The 23,783-nt window shown below is 37.5% G+C and overlaps 1 protein-coding gene across 1 annotated transcript in view; it reads left to right on the top strand.

Moving 5' to 3' along the window:
- The first annotated feature begins 5,735 nt into the window (after nt 1-5,735).
- The window catches only part of LOC120624883 (AF4/FMR2 family member lilli-like), a 69,591-nt gene continuing 51,543 nt past the window's right edge, over nt 5,736-23,783 (top strand). Inside the window, exons 1-4 of the mRNA XM_039891645.1 lie at nt 5,736-5,778; nt 10,599-10,643; nt 11,677-11,772; nt 12,788-12,845. Of these exons, the coding sequence (XP_039747579.1) occupies nt 11,680-11,772; nt 12,788-12,845 (151 nt within the window). The 5' untranslated portion in view covers nt 5,736-5,778; nt 10,599-10,643; nt 11,677-11,679. The remainder of the gene's footprint in view (nt 5,779-10,598; nt 10,644-11,676; nt 11,773-12,787; nt 12,846-23,783) is intronic.

Genomic DNA, 23,783 nt, shown 5'->3' with positions numbered 1-23,783 from the left:
TTTTCGTAACGTACTATATTTGAAACTACCAAATTTCTTATTATATTTTATAGAGCCTAGTGGTAAGGACACCCAGTTCGATTCCCGGCACTTCTCGGAGCAATGAGACTTAAAAATCACTTGCTTTAACGTTGAAAGAAAAACATTGTGAAGAAACTGCGTACCTGAGAGTTGTCCGTAATATTTTCAAAGGCGTGTGAACTCTACGAATCCGCATTTGGCCAGTGTGTTCGGCTACGGCCTAAAACTTTCTCGTTTTGAGAGGAGACACGTGGAGATGAATAATGATTTGAAAGCACTATATAACTTTGTTTTTGTTTGTTACAGGTCATCCATCCAGGCGCGAAAACGAGTTCAAAAAGCCTGCGCACGCTCTTAACGGTCGGGTCCACCATCGGACGTATCCCTATAATAAGGTAAGATGAAAAACAATTATATATTTCTCAGGGCCCTTTTGCTTTCATGAGGATTGCTTCCGCATGCGGGCCGCCGTATAATTTCATATACCTTTTTCCTATCACACGGGCTGGACTCATACAGGAACGCTATAATACACACGTGGACTAAATACGCACGCAGGCGCAAAAACCTTATGACAGGAAAAGTACCCTTAGAAATACATCTTAAAGACATTAATACATTTTACCATCCTTTGCCCTAACAATCGTAGTTTAAAAATGCTTTATGTATTGCTTTACATGAACTATTTTACGACTCTCTCTTTTATTAAGCCTCTCTCAATCTCGAATGTTAGCTAGCTCTTCACTTTAATTTCGCCTGGTGGTGAGAGATGATGCACTCTAGATAAGATAGTACCGGATTAACCAGATACGCGTATGGCTAATCGTAATTTTTTCGTTTCGCTAAATCGGGCTTTTTCTGTAAAGTGGTGACTTAACTAGCCGCGGCCTTAGCTACAGATTTCTATCTGGGAAAATTAAGAAACAATAAATATCCAATTTGATCATGCCGGGGATCGAAGTCGGGTCCTGACTTATAAGAACACAGCGCTCACCGCTGCGCCGAGGAGATCCTCAGGTCTAATGGAAATTTTATGTGTTTGTACAAAGTAAATAAGGGAAGTGATTCTACACCCTCGACTGCCCTGCGGCCCGGAGCCACCACGTTCCGTGTTTCATTTATCCCTCGTCACAGGCACTCGTATATCTTATCTTCGATTGTCAACACGACATGGAAATGCCGAATTACTTTTTGTACTAAAACTTAACGCACGTTAGTGGACTATTAAAAGGAGATTCAGTCTGTGGTAAAAAGTAGTCAAGTAAAGATAATAAATACCCTACCATTTGTAAAAGTCTCGCCTAAATCGGTCCAACTTTATTTTTGTTTGTATCTCTTGACTGCAACTTTAAGATGGTAATTGGCTCACCGGTTAGGGATATAAAGGTTATATTACATTCACACCACTTATCGGTTTCTATGCGTACTGGAACGCTACATCGCTTGGCGTGTCGCCGGATGAGTCCGATGAGATCCGCAACTCCTGCAACCAGAACTAGATAAAATTTCAAATTACACCCGTCAACTTATGCCCACTTTTGTAACACTTTTAGCTAATATACAGAGTAAACGTGTATGCATATCTGAATACTTCGCTTTTTGTAGTTAAATGAGCACTGTATATTTTTTGATATAATTTGGTACGAGTAAAATTTTTAAAGAACATAAAACGATAAAAATATGTGACATTAAGTTTTTATTGTAATGTATTGATTTGGTGTCGAAGCCAGAAATAGCTATGAAAATATTTAGCAATGAAATTATCTCAACGCCGCCGAGGTGCACATTTTCCATTCTAATATCTTCCAGCGTGGCAGTTTTCGATTATCGAGATAAAAGTGCCGAATTACAATCTGTAAACTTCGTTAAAGTTAAGTCGGTCCATTATTCAGTGTCGATCTTATTTTATTCGTATTTCGGGCTTCGGACACAGATTCACTTTGGCAATTGTTAACTACACATCATTATAAACCGAGCGAAGTCCACTGTTGGACATAGAGTTTCTTGGCCGGTTCGTTCCAGCGGAATATGCATTTCGAAAACGGTAGAGTCAGAACAAACTGTTTTTTTTTATTCAACTACAAGTTTGCCTTTGACGGTAATCTCACCTGGTGGTAAGTGATGATGCAGTCTAAGATGTTAAGAGCTAACCTGTTAGGGGGTATGGTAGTCATACCCGTAATAGGTTTCTACGCGACATCGCACCGGAACACTAAATCGCTTAGCGGTACGTCTTTGTCGGTAGTGTGGTAACTAGCCACCAGAGAAAATTCATAAATTATAAATTCCCAAAGTGCCCCTTCCGGGAATCGAACCTACTTTAATTCACAGCGCTCACCGTTTCGCCAGGGAGGTCGTCAAAATACATTTGATTTTCCAAAAAAGGCTGTATTGTATGGCGGGGTAAAGTAGAGTGTAAATCTTTGGAAGTTCTCGAAGATCTCCGTAGGTAGACGCAGGTACAATACATAATCCTAAATTGAATTGAAACGAGAATTTTTTCTTTTACGGAGTAGAAATAAATCGTTTTAATGGCGTCAAGTAATTCGATCACAGAATATCGAGATCAAACGGGGCTTTGCTTAACAATAGACGCGATTGCCCGGGCCTCATATAATTTATATTTCAATTTATTTCTAATAAGAGAATGTACCAGTCGCTATAACCGTGGATTTTAGAATTCCGTAAAAATGCCTATGTTCAGCAGTGGGCGTCAATCGGTTGAGGTGATTATGTTGATGAAGGGAATTCAATTCCTAAAATCCAAAAAAAACATCCGGTAGGAGAAAAGCTTCGTTTAAAGGAAATGTCTGGTCGAATCCTAGACATGATTTTTTCATCCCAATGTAAATAATTGATACGAGAATAGTGTAAAAATAATTAAAATAAAATTTATTAATCTTAAAATATAGTAGACTCTTAACCAGTTAACCAGCCTATAGTAGGCTATCGACAACTGGTTAAGAGTTAAGCTCCTAATGGGAGACCTAGCTCTATGCCCGGCATGCGCCCCTAACTTTCTAAGTTATGTATGTTTTGAAGTAAGACTTAATTTTTTTATTCCACTACAAGTAAGCCCTTGACTGTAATCTCACCTGGTGGTAATTGATGATGCAGTCTAAGATATTAGCGGTCTAACCTGAGTATGGAAGTATGGTAGTCATACCCTAGTCAAATTGTACGCGACATCGCACCGGAACACTAAATCACTTAGCGGCACGTCTTTGTCGTTAGGGTGGTAAAGTGGCTACGGCCAAAGCGTCCCACCAGACTTGCTTTAACTGTAAAGTAACAGAAGTCCTTGAAATGGAGTATTGTGAGGAGGTTCCTCACACTCAGTGGCGTGCATAGAGGGTATGCACAGGGTATGCGGATGATATATGATGAAGAAAATCACCAGTAAGAATCATAAAAAACTTAAGAGTAGGCATTGTAAGTTATATAAAGCCTACTCTTAAGTACTATATATAACTCGTGCTAGAGAATTTCTTCATTTTATATCGTCTGCATACCCTGTGCATACCCTCTATGCACGCCACTGCTCACACTCGTAGTTACTCAAAAACCCCGCATGCCGGAAGGTGCATAAAAAAAATATATAAAATGGAAGTATCGCTTAAGTTTTCAACATCAGCAGTTACGTTAGTTAACTTGACAGAGTGAGCCAGTCGCCGTCGAGACTCGAACTGTTCCGCGCCGCTTTGTTCCCATTGTAAACACAAGATGAAGTTTCAACGCCTATTGATTTCCGCGCGTACCATAGTGATTTAATTAAAATGTTAATTCACATTCAAATTTAATTCATTTTAAGCATGCCTGCCTTATTGGCTCTTTGGCAACATCAATTACTTCTTTTTGTAGATCCTATCTATCGATACGATTCTATCATAAACCTTTCTCATATAAACTTTTTATAATAATATTAACTTTTGATCTATGAAAAAGACTTGAAATAGACTTTCACCCCCGATCCCCCGGTGAGTAATTTCAAAAAATCCTTTCTACGTACACCTCTAGGTGCTCAAAACCAATCTCATTCTGAGAAAGAGACCCGTGACCTGTAGTTGGCCGATAATGGGTTGATAATAGTTATGATGATGAACTATTGAGACTGACTTTTGACTTAGTCATGGAAATCCCGGCCTTGGGCAAACCCCATTTAACGGTCTATTATTCCGTTTTATCCGAAAGCGAAACTAAGGTGAAACGATACAATAGTGATAAGCGTGAACGTGAGTGTCAATGTCTGGGTTGCACAACCCATTGCAATGATACATGCACTGCTTACTTATCATACAGTTAGGAAACAAGCGTTTGTAGGGCAAAGTAACAATCTATAACCTAACAGAAGTTTGAGGTTACTGAACGCCTACTCCCCACCTCCCACCTTGCAAATCAGGTGATTGTTTGCAAAAACATAATCATAACGGATTTTTAATAGTAGGTAAACCTATTAAAATCCGTTCTGATTATACTGACTTCATTGACATGAACTCTGTCAGATTTTGGTAATCTGTTGAAAAAACGATGAAAAATGGAAATTAATATCAAAAAATTATTGAAAATGTTCTGCACACTTTAATGATTGGTATTATTGTTCAACGATTTATTAAAGTGCAAATTAGAATGGATTGAAAAAACTAAATTTGCCTGTATCCATGACTGTTTTTTTTTTCCAACACTTGTATTTTATTTGAGTTTTTACTAATGAGCGTAGCAGACTACTTTCGAGAATTAACGCAGACATACTTTCTGTAAGCCAAGTTTTTACCAAAAAATAACTCGTGGTTTCGTTTGGTCTAATCATTAAAGACAAGCAAGGAAATACCTGCGGTGTATGCTCGTTTCCGAACTGTACGTTAACTAAGCCGTGGCACTTTCCTATCAGCTCACCTCGCCCTGCAAACCGCCTATCTCGAGGACGTATTGTGTTATTACACGTACAGCGCGTGAAACGGCTGTAATGAAACGTTTATAATTTCGTAAACGAATAAGTACTAATTGCGGATATAAATTTTGAAAAACATCCTTGTTTATATAGTTTTTGTGGTAATCCAAACTAAGAGCTATTTTACGCGAGAAGGTAACAACGCCGCATTACATACATATAAGCGATAGTCGTTTCTATTGAGTTTAATAGCGATACAGTGAAATCAATAATCTAATAAGAAAAATCTACCTTAGGACAAACACTTATATTTTACCATGCGCTTTTTACATGCAAAAAAGCTTTGTCTACTTAAAATTAAACTGTCTTATGCCCTGCCTCTTCGAATATAATTTGCACGCCAATGTACTACTCATAACTGGAGAAATGTTGAGTATCTTCAAATCAAGAGTGGATAGGCATCTTCTAGGCTGCATCATCACTTACCATTAGGTGTGATAGCAGTCAAGCGCAGTCAGTCAATCAGTCTATAAACATAAAAATGGTTCTTTTTATAGATACAGTTTCATGTTTGACCACTATCGCAGTCCCAGGGTGGGACGGCATCGCTATGAAGATGCCTATTCATTCTAGATTTAAAGAAACCTGAGTACAATTCTGACATACCTGAGAAAAATCATATCATCTAGGTCCTGTCGAATACAAAAATCTGGAAAAAAAATTTTACCATAATAATTAGTTATTCGTCTGAAGCTAATAGAAGTATCTTTTATTCTTGTACTTCTTCACAGAGCGAGGGTCTCAGCTCAACGGGCGCAACCGCGCACCGACCGCCTCCCTTGCGATTGCCGAATGGGGTTCAATCACAAGTAAGTATTTTTAAGAAAAATCTTCAGCTTTAATGAACATTAACATCCGCCCGCTAAATTTGTCTGCGCTGAATTTCTGATATCCTTCGAGACTAAAAAAAATATCCGCGATGCCCATGCCCATACCAAGCTATATACTAGGGACAAACAGTGGGAAGCGACTTGGTTTTATATTATGTAGTGACTCTAGATCATCGAACATTTGGGTGAGATTTATCAGAAAGTCGTGATTCTTTCTTTGACGGCCGACTGGCGCAGTGGGCAGCGACCCTGCTTTCTGAGTCCAAGGCCGTGGGTTCGATTCCCACAACTGGAAATATTTATGTAACGAACATGAATGTTTTTCAGTGTCTGGGTGTTTATCTGTATATTATAAGTATAAGCTTATTACCCATAAAACAAGCTACGCTTACTTTGGGGCTACATGGCGATGTGTGTATTGTCGTAGTATATTTATTTATTTATTTATTTATTCCTCATAGTCTATTTAACTTCTCCTATTCGTAAAGTTATCATTTATATGCTAGATGTGAACGGACTAAAACTTTTTTTTTTTTTTTATAATTTTTATTAGTGTTTTTACACTTGGAGGAATTATCAATTTTATAAATTTAAATGGACTACAACTGCTTTAAATGTTCTTGTGAACTTCTAAAATTATCTTCATGTGCATAAAATTTTTTTTATATAATAAATGATTATTCCGCTACCGGTTAGCTCTTGACTACAATCTCACCTGGTGGTAAGTGATGATGCAGTCTAAGATTCTGAGCCTGTTCGGTACAAAAACAGAATGAAACAAAAAAAAATCTTCTTTAATATTAAGTAAGTATAAATGATTATATCGATTTAACTCGAAATAAGTTTAAACTTGAAATAAGCTTAATGTTATACCGCATTCATAACGAAACGGCCCCACAAAGCGATTCAAGAAAATAAATAAAAGCGAAACGCACTACGGTTTTTTCCGGCGACAGATTTTAAAGCCGCAACTTTCATTTTGCCGCGCGGTTTTATTGAATTGTATATTCAATTGTGGGAGGTTTAAAATCTCGGATTTTTATGGTTGATTTTTAATAACATCTAATAGTAGTACAGCTTTTTGTAACGGAGCTCATCCGGGGGAGTACAAATTACCAGCATGCTAATTTCTGCCGTTAAGCAAATTTTTTATTTTTTGTCTGGTGGAAGACTTCGGCCGTGGCTGGTTACTACCCTACCGACAATGACGTGCTGCTAAGCGTTTTAGTGTTCCGGTGCGATGGCGCGTAGAAACCGATTAGATGTATGACTACCATACTCCCACACATGTTAGCCCGCTACTAACTGGTGGTAAGTGATGATGCTGTCTACATCATCACTTACCACCAGGTGAGATTGCAGTCAAGGGCTAACTTGTTGAGAAAAAAAAAAAAAAAAGCAAGCACTGTTGAAATTCTGTGTTCCGGTCTGAAGGGTGTGGTTGCCGGAGTACCCCGACGCCCTTAGGTAGTTGGACTCAGAGCGATAAATTGGTCATACATAGGACGTGTTCCTTACATGCCCTGCGACGTGTTGCCCATCGGTTTGATCCGTCAATTATTACTACTAAAAAAATATTTTTAGGTATTTCTACATGCATTTTTTTCTTTACTAAGGAGCTTAGGAAGCTTAGAAGGAATTGATAGTGCCTCGAAGACCACCTCAAGCCATCGGTCCTGGTCATTAGCACTGACATGTCATTAAAGCCCACAAACCAGCAATTGAACAGTGCGGCGGGTATATGCTCTAAAACCATCTCTCTCCCTAATTATTTATTTATTAATAATTTTTAAGGAAAAATATGTATATGGATCAATTATTTCGTTTGATGGCGCTTCACGCTTCGCTTGTCAGATTGTCAGCGCAATTCATACAAAGAGAGAAAAATGAATACAAAATAAATTTGTACTCATAGCATAACCATATCACGCCAAACGTGAGATGACCAAAAGTCGTTGTAAGAAAGGATCTCTGACACAATTTCAGATGTTAACCGATAATGAAACACAGAAATACCCCTTCACCTATGAGTGCCCGTCAATTGATTGATGATGTTGAGAACCTCCGCGCTGCTTCAATTGGATTCGCGGGCTTATACACTTCTGCCCCACCTGGGTATTCGTACCCAGGTCCTCCTGATTCGTAGTTGAAAACACTAACCACTAGACTGACGAGGTGATTTGTCGCTTATTAAGCAGATAAAAAATTTATGTTACAGCAATCATAAAGGAAAATACTTTAATATTCACCATTGTTATTCATTTAAAAAGGATTCGTAAATTAGTTTCTCAGAGTCAGGGATCAATTTTTTAACCGCCTCAAGGTAACTTAAACAAAAAATTCGAACCATTATTTTCTTATTAGATAACTGCGAGTTGGCCTAAAAAGATAAATAAAACATGAGACACCTATGAATTTTCCCCCTATCTTAATGGAAAACTGGGGAAAAGCCTCCGTCGGGCGTTGACAAAGCGAAATATATTAGTGAGGAAAATAGCTTTTTATTTTCATATTTGTTTATCCGAAATGGATCCTGAATAAAAACTATTTATTATATTTAATACACATGATGGAAAGGTGCTTGGGTGTGTTTGTCTCCGTGTGATACAATGTTACTCTCTGGATAATAGATTTTTTTTGGCAATTATTAAAATCATTTCAGTAGTTCCAGAGTACATCGACCACAAGAAACGAAACAAACTTTTCTTTATAATTTCTTATATAAAACTTATCGTGTCACGGTGTCTTATGCCCGCTTTCACTAAACCGAGGAATCGCCTAAATGGATTGCCTAATGATTTAGGCGATGTCTATAGAAATACAGTGTTTCACCAACCCTTAGGTGAAAAGTTCATGTATGCCGAGGAATCTTCTTGGATTAGGCGTTACTTAATAAGACCTTGTTCGTCGTTAGTGAAAACGGGCATTAGTCGCACTCCTCCAAATTTTTTATGTTTATTTGGTAGGTATAAGAATAGGTCTTATATTTAATTTAAAAAAAAAAGTCGGAAGTTTTATCAAAAGTTTGCTTCTCAGTTATTATTATCAGAGCTATCTTTCACTCTTAGAAGAGAGACACACGCCTAGCGCTTGTAAATTATTATGGCTGATGGATAAACCCTAAACCAATTTCGCAAAGGTAATATTTAGTATCAACGTCAATTTCGCAGCGTGCACGGTGCTTCGTTCTTTGTTCCGACGACGCTAACTTCCGAAGTTAGTCACCTAAAATTAGTTTTCAAGAGTGGCACAACCCCTGTGACCTAGAAACTTTAGCTTGTACAATGTTTTACAAACAATATTACTGTGTTCTAAGCTGCTGATCACGTAACACCTTCCCACTCTTGTACAACAAAACTAATTTCAACCCCGACACGAGAAGAGGTTTGACCGCATTTTATTTGTGTGCGACGGTGTGTGCCTTTGACATGTAGCGATAAAACCGATTGACCGATTTGAATGTCGCAGTGCCGAATATCATATGTCGAAACAATTTCGGAACGATGTTCAATCGAATTCGATACTCAGGCGGTTCCCTGAAAATGGCGATATAAAATGTAGCCTGTCACTTTCCTACTTTTTAACAATATCGACGTGGGTGGTAATGAAGAAGTGCGACCAAGATACTAAGCGTTCCGGTACGTTGCCGCGTAGCAAGCGTTTAGGGGTGCTGGTTCAATACCCCTAACGAGTTAGCCCGCTACCGGCTTTGAATTCATCATCACTTATCAACAGGTGGGATTGTGATCAGGGGTTAGCTAGTTAAAAAAAAAGTCACACAGCCACGAGGCTATATTAAATCTAGGCACATAATCACGTTTTACCATTGCTGCGTGAACGAAGGGCAACTCGTGAGTTGTTAAAGATGCGAAGGCCTTAATTAGGGCATGAGAAACGACGAGGTGATTATCTACTCTGTCTGACCACTTTGGTTATTAAAATCGCTTTGCTAATAATAAATAACTTATCGGTCTGCAACAATTAATGTAGTATTTAAAAATAAATCGAAGCCGCATTATCGTAAATTTAATACCGCACGACTGCATAAAAGCTTAATCGGTTGACTTGTTAAGTAGTAATAATGTGTTGCCATAAAATAGTTTTATTTCTCCCAGTTTCTGCAAAATAGTTCCATTTTTACGATCTAGTGACGTCTTATCGCTGGTTTATTTCTCCGTTTAGCGGTTGCAATTTTAGGTTGGTTTAGTATTACATCATCATCATCGTCATCAGTGTATTTATATCAGCCACAGATTAGCAGACCAACGCTTTCTTATTCATAAGAGACAGGGTTGTAGGGCTGATGCCAGTGGCGTGCATAAAGCCCTATCCTTAAGTATTTCTAAGTCGTACTGGCGATTTTCTTCATTCTACATATTCTGCATACCCTGTGCATACCCTCTATGCACGCCACTGGCAGACGCCCACCACGCTTCTCATATTTTTTCTGGCGGTTCTTAACGATTAACTATCACATATTTGTTAGTGATTATAACGAGTTACCCAATTGGATAACTATTTCAAATATTTTGCCGGACCTGGAAATTGAACACGTGACCTCTTGACCCGTTTTAACATGCTAACGACTGAACTAATGAAGCAAGTTTTTATTTTCTGTAGATACGCGTAAATAGGGTTTCGCTGAATTCGAGAAAGTTGTCGAATAACTTTGACATACCAATGCCGTTTTGATCGATTTCAATGTTGTTGTTTGCTTTTTTCTATAAAGGTTAAATATTTTTTGAAGGTTGTCTGCGTCGTAGAATTTTTTCCTGAACAAAATGTTTTATTTGTTACAGAATACCATCGACAGTAGTCAACCACCAATAGAAAGTATATTAAAGGTATGTACAATTTAACTTATTTTTTTATGTCAGTGCAATGACTGTCAAAGATCCGATTGCTAAAATGCGTAATCATAAATAATGTGACAACTATATATAAACAATAGTATTCAAGGTACAGATTAGTCTAAGCTCACGTAGATTTTAGCCACGTTGAATCTCAAATGTTTGAAAATTTAAAATGATTCTTGGTCGAAATCGGTAAAGGAAACTGTGTGTAATATAATAAAAGCTCAAAATATTATATGTTAGTATTGACTAATATTGAAAACATCACTGTTGCAAATAAGGAATGTATTTACTCTGTGCTTTCTCGTAAACAGAAATCTCTCTTTAAAGTCTCTATTCTCTGGAAAATGAGTAAAAAGTTTCCGATAACGTTTACTTGCGGCTCGACTTCATAACTCCTTCGCTTATTTACATAAATGAGAGAGAGAGACTTAAACGCCGTAAAGTTTTGAATTGTATATTTGTTTTGAGAAATGTTCAACGGCTTTCACGGATAAAGGAGGTTTTCAAATGTAAATTAGTAGCAAGTCGACCGAACTGCTACCTATTAGTAATGCCATTAAACTATAACAAAGTTCATTAATTAATGCCATTATGAAATACTAATGAGGCAAATATTATGGAAATAAAGGCAAATTTATTCCTACTATTATATAAGCTGGTTAAACCGTTGAATCAATTTTTAAATGGGACGTTCTCTTGAGCTTGCTTCTTTAATAAAATAATTATATTAATTTCAAAGTGTTGTGTTTTAGTCAAAGTCAAAATCAAATATATCTTTATTCAAGAAGGCCCGTAGCACCCGTGGCACTTTCGATGCGTACATCACATGAGAAGTACACTAAGAATAAACACATTAAAGAAGTATAACCGTTGGCTTGACCCGGAAATCGAATCTTGAAACTAGTGATCCATAGTGGAACATGAACATTAATGAATTTAGTTACCAAAAGGCGAATACATAACTTTGAAGTCTCCACAATATAAGTACGTAACTTTTTTAACAATACCAAACTTTTGACAGGAAATGAAGTCACTCCCAACTCCGCTGTCGGTGATTGCAGCTACGCCGAGGAAAGAACTGGAGAACAAGTTCATATTCAACCACTTCACCAATAGGGTAGGTTTATATTGTGTGGTGGCAGTGGCGTGCACAGGGTTTTTGGCCAGGGTATGCATAAAAAAGGAAGATGCCATAAAATGGAAAAATCCCTCGCATTTATGAGTTATACAAAAATGTTAGGTTAGGCAGTGCTTTTGTGAATGTATGAAGTGCACGCCACTGGGTGATGGCAAATCAGCTACAGTTTCCATGGGTGTCATACGAGGCGGCTAAGGGAATATACCGGAGAACGGGCTGCAAAGTCTTCTGTGCTACTTCTACCATCAGTAGCCCGTCTATACAGAGGAGCCAGGTTATTACGGGCCAACCCTCCCGTTCGAACAGGCCTTTAGTCACACAGTGGACTGTTATAGACTGAAGATATTTGTTACATTAATTTTATGACTAACCACTGGTTATATTGACGACTTGTTCGCGGTAAAATCTTTGAAACCGGTCGTAGTGTTGCTACCAATAGAAAGTACTGACTGGCATTTCAAATGAGACTACTTTTAATATTTTTAAATAAAACTAGCTGTTTTCCGCTAACCTGTTCGCGTTTTTTTCTGCTTTTCTAAACATTTCGAAGGAAATGATAGTTTTTCCCTTATAAAAAAGAAATATTTCCTTGTCCAGAATGCAAGTTTTGTTTGCAAAATGACACTAGTATTAGTTTAGATGTCAAGCTGTATATGGGAAAAAACCTGCTTTTTTTTAATACACCGGGATCATTGGGGCTTTCCGAGTATAAAAAAATTCCTATGTCCATCTCCAGGGTGCATATTATATGTGCAAAGTTGCGGTTTTCAAAAGACATCTAACTTTGCAGTAGTCTTCCCTTTTTTTCTTTTTTCGACACTCTATCTAATGCGGAGTATGTCGGTATAATATAATTATTTTCAGTGACACAAACGAAAAGTGAGTTATAAACGATTGAATTTTTATAGAAAAGAATAAAAGGTATCCCCCGCGACCCCCCTCTCTCTCTTCTTTAGTAAATCGCGATGGATAATATTTATAAATTATTCTACAGGTGCAAGAGAATCCTCAGCTGGCGAGCAACGATCTCAAACAACCCCTTACTAAACCCGGTAAGTGTTTCTTGACTATTAACATTTTATATTCCACATAATATGCGATGTCCCACCGATAAAGTCAATAAACTTAGTTTATGATATGTCTACTTCTACTGTCTAAATGGTGACTTGCTCACAATTTTATTTCAAAAAAACGATTTCTGCGGCAAGACAAACTAAGACGCTATTTACTTACGTAGCCAATAATTTCAAGGTCGGATTTTTGGTCCTCCTAATCGGTATCTATTAGTCAAAGTACCGGAGTATTGAAGTGCGCTCAAACGTAGACAATTTTTTTGTCAATTCTCTTCTTTAACTTTATCCACTTTAAGCGCTAATTGCGGTGAAGAACTGAAAAAGAGTAGAAAACTTTGATACGCGTTTAATGAAATATTTTTTTGCTAAAATAACAATATATAAAAGTAACGCAGTAGCAAAACCTATCGAGCTGAAAGCACTGCCATCTTACGAAACAAATAAAGATTGATGCATTATTTTTACCATTACGACGATCCCTAGCAATTTTGCAACTAAATGGAGATTTCATTTAAACGCAAAAGCTGACATTATTAGCACAAGCACTTCTGGGCATAGGTATTTTTAGGGAGCTCTAAATTACAAAGGAGAGGAAATATAACTTATTTTCGCATTATTTCACTCGTATTTGTAGTAAGGTTGACAACCCTAATCCAAAGATACAGCGATAAAAACTCAAAAGGCCCATTTAGCCGCGGCCTAATTGGCTACCTCGACCGCCTCGCCGTGAAAAACTTCGGCTCCACTTTGAATGAACGTTTGCCGTCCGAAGAAATACACTCGTGCGATTTCGTTTGAATTTTATTAACTGTTTAAAAAATAAACTTTGGAAGTGGTACGCTATCGGCTTTTCCACTTGCGCTGGCTTCAGGCGAATATTCAGTGTCGTGGCGCGTATTATAGATTAACATTTTTAGTTTAGGAATACTTCAACAATGTTTTAAATATCGATATCAGAGTTCTTGTAACAGCTATAATTTTAATCTAAAAATTAAAATGTTGTTTTACAATTATTTAGGTACAAATGAGTAATTAAAAAATAAACTTCCTTTATGTGAATAATACCATATATGTAGTTAGTTTATTAACATACTAGTATCAAACCGGGAGTTTTTCCGCATATAAATTTTTTATTCCTGTGGGGCATTATAATGTATTATATGATGCCTTAAATGACAGTGGTGCGTCAGTGGTTAGGACTTCGGGTTCCTTCGTTGGGACCGAGTTTGATCCTAGGCCTCGTAACTTTTCGGAGTTATTTGCGTTTTAAGTACGATATTTCATTGCGGTAAAGGAAAACATCGTAAGGAAACCTCCCGCCTGCCTGCCTGAGAGCGTTCTATAATGTTCTCACATGGCCAGCTTGTTTGATTATAAGTAGATACTGGGAGTTCTACTTTTGCCGTGGCTACCAGTCTATGAAACCCATGAAACCCTTCCCTCCCGACAACGACGGGCCGCCGAACGATTAAGCGTTCCAGTACGATGTCGTATATAAACTGATTAGGGGCGGTGGCGTGCATGGAGGGTATGCACAGGGTATGCAGATGATATAAAATGAAGAAAATCCCCTGTACGAGTTGTTAATACTTAAGTGTACCTAAGCTTTGTATAACTCTTACAATGCCCCTTAAGTTTTTTATTCAATCCGTACCGGAGATTTTCTTCATTTTATATAATCTGCATACCATGTGCATACCGTCTATGCACGCCACTGATTAGGGGTAAATGTTTAATAAAACTGTCATACCCCTAACAGGTTAGCCCACTGCCACCTGACTGCAATCATCACTTACCATATAAAAAAACGAACTTAATTATGGACAGTTCGTATGTATCCTTATATTTGCAGATCATTTATGATAATTTATAATCTTGAATCGGCCCCAATTAACGTTTTGTATGATACAGAATGCATTCAGCATCTTTCGAAGCGGAAAATTCTTTATAAATGTAGGCAAAACTGCCAAGTTTAGTTTTGTTTTCTTTCTACGCTTTAAGCTCTCCGGCTTCACCCACCGCTAAAGGCTCCTTCTAAAGTACGAAAGTGCTACTTTTAAATCTTTTTTTAATGGAAAACTTTCCTCAACTAAACGTGAACTTTTGTTGATGCCTGCTTACATTTTTACGCTCGGTGCATTAATCCGACCGTTAAATCAAATATGTTATTGAAATAAAAAATAACAAGTCTATCTTGTAGGTGAAAGTCAAAGTCAAAGTCAAAAATATCTTTATTCAAGTAGGCCCATAGGTGGCACTTTTGATGCGTACATAAGAATTACACTGTAGTGAGATGATGGCGATAACCACATTCTAAAACTTAACACTAAAGCTACGAGGGCTCCAAACGCGGCCTGGTCTAAGAAGAAGCCCACAACAAACTTACGTTCTATGTAAACGTCAAGTATGTCTGTTTATAGTGTATATTAAAGAACAGAAAATACTCCTATCGTACGCAAATAAAGACTAATAATATTTTGATAGTAAGTTAATTAAATTGTTTGATTTATTGATTAAATTGATTGCACAGTTATTTAGTTGTGAAATAAATATAGCAACAGTTGTGCTGTAAGAAAACCGTTAATTTTTAGCTTAATTTTTTAACCCAATACAGTAGTCCGTAACGCGGTCTGAGAATAAAATTGCTAACAGTATGATATCTATATTTTTTATAAATATCAAGTTGTTTCCCACGTCTCGGTCTGCATTTGTTACGTTTTTTTGTGTTTTCGTTAATAAAGCGTAAATTTTTCCGGTCTTAGAAATATTACGTGTCCTAATTTATTCAGATTCAAATTCTATCGAAATTTTTTTTAGCCAGGCATTTCAGGTAATCGACAAACGGAATCACTTTTCAATCTATAATGATGATATGTTAAGTTTGGGTAGAGAAAAAATACAGCACTGTCAAAAACAAAACAAATTGCGGTACGGCCGGTTGCGCGGGGAAATAAAAGTTTGAATGAATTATTAAAGGCAGTTTACACGTATCGCGGGCACAGATCGCCAGCGCCACCTGTCGGCGACGCGAATAAATAAATCGCAACAAATAAAACAAAAAGAACGTCCCGAGCGCCCTGACGTCGCGTCGAGCGCGATAAACTCATAAAACAAACGTGGCCGCAGAAATATTTGCAGCGCTAACTGAATAATAATGAATATCAACGCACCCCGACTCCGCTACCGGCCAGGGTTGGCAGCGGCCCGATACCTATTTAAGATTATGACAACAGAGCAATGGACCGAAGTTGATAAAGTTATTAGTGTAAGGACATTTTGAACTCTAAAAAGTGCAGAGTCCGTAGCGATAGATCTCAGAATTATGAACATAGAAACCGTGTCATCACCACCACTCCATTTTGGAATGGTTTCTCGAAGAAACGGTTAATCACTTCGTACCGTTTAGCAGTAAACAGTAATTATTTAACCTCTAATGTACTAAACGTTCACCATAAAATGGGAAAAAGTTCGTGAGCTAGCAACATTCCGCGGGTGTAAAGTGAGACGTGCGCGGGGCGTTTTTACTGTTTTTGGACACAATGAGGCTGAATGAGGATTCTGTATATTCTTAATTTTATGGGATAGATCTATGAAGTGCAATTCTGTTCATTAATCCAAATACTAAAACTAGCTGTAGCCCGCATTCTTCATCTGCGTTTATTACGGTTATTTACAAAATTCCGTAGGAACAGTTTGTTTTCCGCGATATAAAGTAGTCTATGTTACTCTGTCGTCCTTTCAACTAAAACTTTTATTTTTTATTAACTCTGCCAAAATCAAGTTGATTGGTAGTTAGGTTGAAAAAAAAAACAAACACACTTTCGCATTTATAATATTATATTAGTACCTAAGCATGGTGGAACGAATTTTAATGATTTTTTTTAATAATAAGGTACTTCATTCCCAACAAACCAATCATACACTGAAAAGTATGTTGGTTCGTTTGTCGTTTTTTCAAGCCGCAACTTTCACGCTTATTACCTCAGGAAATAAGTCAATAATTGGAATATATAAGAACGAAAAAAAAAATACGAATATTACAAGCGAGCAAAGCCAAGCTATTTCCGATTAGTTAATGGGTAGTAATTTGCTAAAAACCATAGTCCTCTAAACTTTGTACATTTTTACGTGCACGATGGCATATAAAGGGTCTAATAATAAGAGTCGATCTATTATTTTCACATTTAACGTGCCAAATACATAAACCTTAACGTTCTCAGCTCCATATTTTAGTGAAAATTATAATGAAATGTTTGTTTTTAATGACTGTTAACAAAAATAAACACAACATGTTTATACGTAAGGATTGTTGACCGATTTGGTTCAACCCTAGAACTATGTGCAACGCGCTTATCAGTACTCCACACTACTTGCACAAGCGATTACAAATCGTGTTGAGTTGTAATAAAAGCTAGATTTGAGTGCGCTCGGTGACTACAAAAGACTCGCTTTATATGTGACATATCTAAGCGGTTAAGCGCTAATGGAATTTTTGCAAAGCCGACTGAAACTCCGTTAACTAGCCCCGTGGATTGTTCTAGATTTTTGGTTTTAACTATTTTTAGTTGTTGTTTAAAAGTCGTATTTTCATGTTACTTTCCGGGGTTTAGGAGGACGGCGGTTTTGATTAAATCACCGACAATAGTATAATTGAAATGGTTTCGCCTCACGGATTATTTTGTAATCCAGCTCCAATATAGGAGATGAGAATCTAGGAGCTGTACTATTTGTGCGACGTTACGAAATCAAATAATTATTGTTCACACATACGACGCCCCAACATTCGGCCTACGTTTTATCCTTACTTAATGTTATAGATGCGAAATCGTGTTTGTTTATTTGTTTGACCTTCCTTCACATCCTAACAAAGCAACCAATTATCTGGATTTTTGGCATAGAGTTAGTTGAACGGATAGTTTAGTTTTTATTTTAGGAAAACAGTTCCTACGGGATTTTTAAACAATCGGAATAAACGCGGACCGAGAACAACAACAGCTGACTGTTACCCGTTCGCATGAAAATTTGGATGTGTTTGTCCATGTTATTCTTTGACCTCCAAAACTACATCTATGCAAAACGGAACCGTACATTTGGTCGAAATGAAAAGTAGCCCATGTTATCACTTTCCCATTTATAATATAGATTACTATATATTCCTTTATTTTATTTTATTATTATTAAATTATAGGCCTTTAGATGGAATTTTTGATGCGTACAATACATAAAATATGTATAGGTAGTTATTGAAGTGAGATTCTTTAACTGGATTCGTAAATTCAAAGCTATGAGGGTTCCAAACGCGCCGTGGTCTAAGAAAAAGCCCACAACAAACTTAGACGCGTGTTGTATTCTCTAGAGAGTAAAATCTTAATCTCTTTCTCTTTCCTGCGAGAGAGAAATCCTGTTCAGTAATGAGAAGTTAACAGGCTGATGATGCTTAAGGGTTTTACGTAATTGCAAAAGCTTTTGTCTCCAAAGCTATGACACGACCGATGACAAATCGAATTGGTTTGCAGTATGCCGGCACAAAGCTTCGTTTCAGTGGGATTTCGAAAGAATCACTGAAAATTCCCGATTCTAATATCGCACAGGTTTTATTTTACGGCTGCGAATAGATAGGGCCACTTGAAATAGGTTGGAATAACTCTGGTACCTGCATGCGACGCGATGCCCGGGGCTGGTTCACGTATCAGAGTCAAACTACACATATTCGGGCCCGCTCGTTTTATGGTTCTTCCTCGTTCTATCATGCTACTTAATATGGGTTCTTTCAAGTCTACGATGAATAGGCGAAGACTAGGCAAGGAAAAAGCCCGCTTTGTAAATCTATTTCTTTGCGCTCCTTAATCTTCTCATCTGTTGTAGGAACATAAATATCGATCATATTGAATATTTTATATCATACCAACATAATATAGTTTTAATTGTATTTGAGGAGTATTTCATTAAATATATTGACCCCAGAGGGTTGACGCTGGTCTTGGAGTTCTCCTCGAAAAGGCTCACTTTAATTTGAGCGTACCCATATGGTATATGGTAGGTGATACAATTTTAAGTGAGAGGGTATTCTAGATCTTTGCGGTGTATAAGAAAACGAATAGCAAAACGCTTTGTACGTAAGATGCATTAAGATGGTCTGAAAATGCGGATGTTGTTGGATTTTTCAAATTTTAATATAATTAGATACTTGCCTTTACCATTGTTATATAGCTTGTACATTAGTAACTAATTCGCTCTTTAAATAAGATTAGAATAAAAAACTGCTCTCGTTGATCTGTGCCCATCGGAAATGTGTGAAGACATCCTCCGATTCGTTTTTGACGTAAAATCACCATTGTCCTTTTTTGGCTGCCAGATTCTTGCCTGGATACGGCAGGAGAGATGTGTTAGTGCTGGGTTGATTGGAGCCGTTTGTTAATTCGTAACTATGTTAACTGATCAATGATCATACGTCTGTCTTTTACAAACGTTATTTCGCACTAGTTGGATGGGAATACAAGTTACAAATACTAGGTTACTAATGTAACATTACCTAGTATTTTTTTGGACCGTTTGTTTTATCTCTGTCTGTTCTTTTCTCTTTAAGTGACTCTGTCGCCAGTTAAAATCTCATTCATTTCTGGAACGCAGTTTATCGTGCGTTAAACACTCTAAGCGGATGGGAGCTAGATCAAAAGAAGTTTTAATAAATCTTTTAATTTTTTGAAGTTTTAATGAAGCTTTTTATTTTATCACTACATAGATTTTCTGTCAGTCTGGGAGCAAAGCAAAGGTGCTAGGCGACAGAAATAAGCATGCCGATCGTATCTACTGCCTCGGACGAACTCTGTCACAAAAAGCCTTTCTACATAAGAGCTCTTGTATGATATGATTAGGTTTATTGAGATGTAAAGTGTCCTAAAATCCTAAAATCATTTATCAACCCAACAACCGTTCCGACACCATTTCACATACATACTCTCTCAACTATCTACTACCGAAACTATAAACTAATTGAAATAAATTACTTACTTCACTTTGAATTTATCGCTTGACATATTATGAAAATTTAGCTTAATTTCCTATACTCCGCGAAAAGCATGAGAAATTGTATGATGTAATTTATAATTTTTTCAATCCTTATGCTCCACACCAAACAGATCTTCCGCAATGTACCCTCTACGCACGTTTCGCTCCGAAACCGGAGCATCCTCAGGAGATGTTGACTTTACAATATATATATGTTGACTTTATAATAAATTTACAAAAACAATACACACATCGCCCTCTAGCCCCAAAGTAAGCGTAGCTTGTGTTATGGATACTAAGACGACAGATGAATATTTTTATGAATAACATACATAAATACTTAGAATATACATATAAACACCCAGACACTGAAAAACATTCATGCTCATTACACAAACATTTTCCAGTAGTGGGAATCGAACCCACGGCCTTGGGCTCAGAAAGCAGGGTCGCTGCAAACTGCGCCAATCGGCCGTCATCAAATGAATCAATGTTAAGCCAACATTTATTCTTTAATTGTATGTAAGCTTCTGCGTATTTAAAGGAAGAACCATGTGATACATTTTTGCATTTATGATATTTATTTATACCAGTTAACGTTTTCTCACCCACACCACACACGAGACCACCGCCCACGTCACCACGGTGTTGGTTGAAAGTTTAAATAGTGTCACAAAAGTTGACCGCAGCGGACGTGTTCGATGCAGTCGACTCGCCGAGTGCGGACTCCTATTGTAATGTGCGAGCAACTTTACTAAACAGATTCCAACAAAGCTCAGCACAGTATAAATCTCGGTACTGTTATCCTACAAGATTCAAACGGGTAAAATGTAAAGATATCTTGCCGCTTCACAGTTCACTGTAATCGCAAGTGAGATATGTCGTGACATTTAATGCACAATCCGAGACATCTTCATTATGTCGTTAGTTGGTATGTAGATGTACTGTCTCACATCGTGTACATTCTCGTTTCTTACTACCATCGCTTAAAGCTTTATTATTTTATTATTGTTAACGTTCTTGTTTCATAATACCTAATCCTTATTTTAGAGTCATTCAGGGGTTTACCACGCTCGTTTATAGCAGTATTATCATACAGAGCTGGTTCAATGAAATACTACCGCTATTCTTATTTCTGCCGCCAAGCAGTATTTGCGGTCTGCGTTTGCCGGTTTAGTTGCAGGCATATGAGGCTTAACACCTACACCCCAGGGTGTCACTGCAATACTATATATTAGTAGTTCGTGAGCCTTGCATGCCCTGCCAAGTGTTACTCTGCTTATAGGCGATATAAGCGATACAAGCGGTTTTCCCACTTACCATCAGGTAGGTTGTCTGCTTTGATCGTCAATTAATTGGTATTTTTAAAAAAAGTTTTTTTTAGTTTAGTTAGGGCAAGGGGGGGAGGGGGGGGGCTTTAACCTACTCGTTGGAGAGATACGGTGAAATCGTTGACCCAGACAACTGTGGTGGAATGCTTTCGACACGCTACCAACCGCCAAAACTGGAGCCGGGAATCCATGCAATCCAATGACGCCTGTCGCCATGGAATTCATCGCAGCATCCACGACCACTCTGCAAAGAGTGCACGACTAAGAAGAGAGAGTTTTTTTTTTAGTTGTTGATATAGTGGCAAAGAGGAAATACATCATTTGAGACAGTTTCAACTGTCTAACTATCATCGTTCATGAGATATCCTGGTGACAGACAGACAGACAGACAGTCCTCAGACTGTCTGTCTGTCTGTCTCTTATACTAAGGGTCCTGTTTTACCATTTTGTTACGTAAGCCTAAAAATGAGAGTTTCGTATAGTAATACTATTAAAGTGATATCTTTTATCCTTGCTTACAATTCAATTCTATTTGCAATAAAAACATTTACAGAACTTGTATTCATCCAAATATACTATTTTTATATATTTCTTAAAAAAGCCAATAGATGGCGTTCCGCTTGAAATGTAATAGAATTGAACATATAACGCGAGGTCGTAATTCGTGGCCCATGGTTAATGCAAGGAATGTCAATGTTAGAAACAAGAATGCCGATTAAATCGGTCAACGGTGTAAGTATAAAGTCATTTAAATTTCACGATTAAAGTGCCGAAACACGCGAACGCAAATGTATTTTTAAGTACTCCTCGGTTTAAACTAAGCTTCACTGAACGGAGCTCCTGTCTTTTTAGATTAAGCGTTCAACTTGTCCAATAAAAAGAAATAAAGATTGGAAATAGCGACCTCTGTTTTTAGCAGTTGTTAGCAGCAAGCTAATATTCGGTATTTTTTTGTATATAGTTTGACCAATTAAAAAGCATTGACCAATTTCTTGGTTCATTTAATCTTTATTGCCGTCGGAAGAAGAACGCTGTCCTCCCTCGAATAGGACATATTAATTTCTTTTTCAAACTTGTATTTTATGTACTAAGTGTAGAATAAGTAAAAGGGATAGACGAGGATACATTTGTAAGGAGAATATAAATTTCATACTAATAATATACAGGGTTTAATAAAATATACCAGAAAGCTTTCGGCTTGTAGATGTTTACATTAAAACCAACAACTATTGATCTACGACGTTTTTTAAACTCGAAAGTTTGTGCAATATTCAATATTTTACATATACACTCTACTTGTTACTACTCTGTAATGTAACATCGGCAAGAGCGCGCGAACCACGACTCTATCGTGCGTTCACAGACCTGACTACGTGACTCTGTCGAATCACTTGTACTTTATTTCACAGTGTAATGTCACTTTACAGGAATAACATGATTTATTAATTGATGTAAGAAAAATAATACTGAATTTTGTAAAGTCGTAGAATGGAAGTTTTTAGTATTAATGATAGGAACTACAAGGCCGAGAGCTTTCTGGTATTTTTACAAGCCCTGTATATTCGAAAGTGTGTCTTATTGTTTGTTTCTTAAGGATGTTTGGCTAAGCTATTTTTTATGAGAAATTTTGGCACAAAGATAGCTGGCTTCCTGAAGAGACGGGCACTGTGTACTTTTTATCCAACACGGGCGTTTCAACTCTTATTTAAATACCTCTTGTTGCTATACACAGTCTTAACAGGAAGGGAAGCGGTAATAGCGTAGTGGGTGGAATTTCGGCTTTACTTTTGGGGGCCCAAATTCGAACCCCGGCACGCACCGATAATAAGTTGATGAAAATGCTGATGATGATGAAGATGATTCTCAGCGTAAAAGATAGTTTGCGTTTAGGGAAGCAAGAGATTTCCGCGGGATTATTAAGAAACAGACCTCGATTGTCTCTGTTTTTAATAATACCGAGGAAATATTTATGCTTTGTCGGTAACTGGCTAGTTACCACCCTACCGACAAATACGTGCCGCTAAGCGATATAGTGTTTCGGTGCGATTTCGGGTGGAAACCGATTAGGGCTATGACTACCATACTCTCTAACAGGTTAGCCCGCTACCATCTTAGACTGCATCATTACTTACCACCAGGTGAGATCGCAGTCAAGGGCTAACTTGTAGTGGAATAATAATTAAAAAAAAAAAAACAATTGGCTACAGCAATGCTGCTTTGCCGCAGAAATAAATATTACACAACCGTTAATAATAATCGGCATAATCGTGAACAAAAACTAAATTGTTATAACAGTGACAAAGTAGCCCGTAATTTTGCCCTTAAAAGAATACTCAAAATGATTTAATGTAGGTAATTATTAAGTTTGTCTTCGGCGAAACGGAGTAAAGCTCTTTATAGATGGTATCGTGAGCCTCGAAACCGTTCCACGTAATGAATAAGTCAGCTGTGGAGATTTATTGGGGCCCATGCAGTACGGGGGCCGGGCGTCTTCGTAAACAATCGACATTATGCTCCGAGCTAAGACAGCTAGGTAGTTTTGACGACCTCCCTATTGACGCAGTGGTGAGCACTATAA

The sequence above is a fragment of the Pararge aegeria genome, chromosome 7, assembly GCF_905163445.1.
Source record: "Pararge aegeria chromosome 7, ilParAegt1.1, whole genome shotgun sequence".
NCBI lineage: Eukaryota > Metazoa > Arthropoda > Insecta > Lepidoptera > Nymphalidae > Pararge > Pararge aegeria.
The sequence above is the reverse complement of the archived record's forward strand: the minus strand, read 5'-3'. Positions and strand labels throughout refer to the sequence as shown.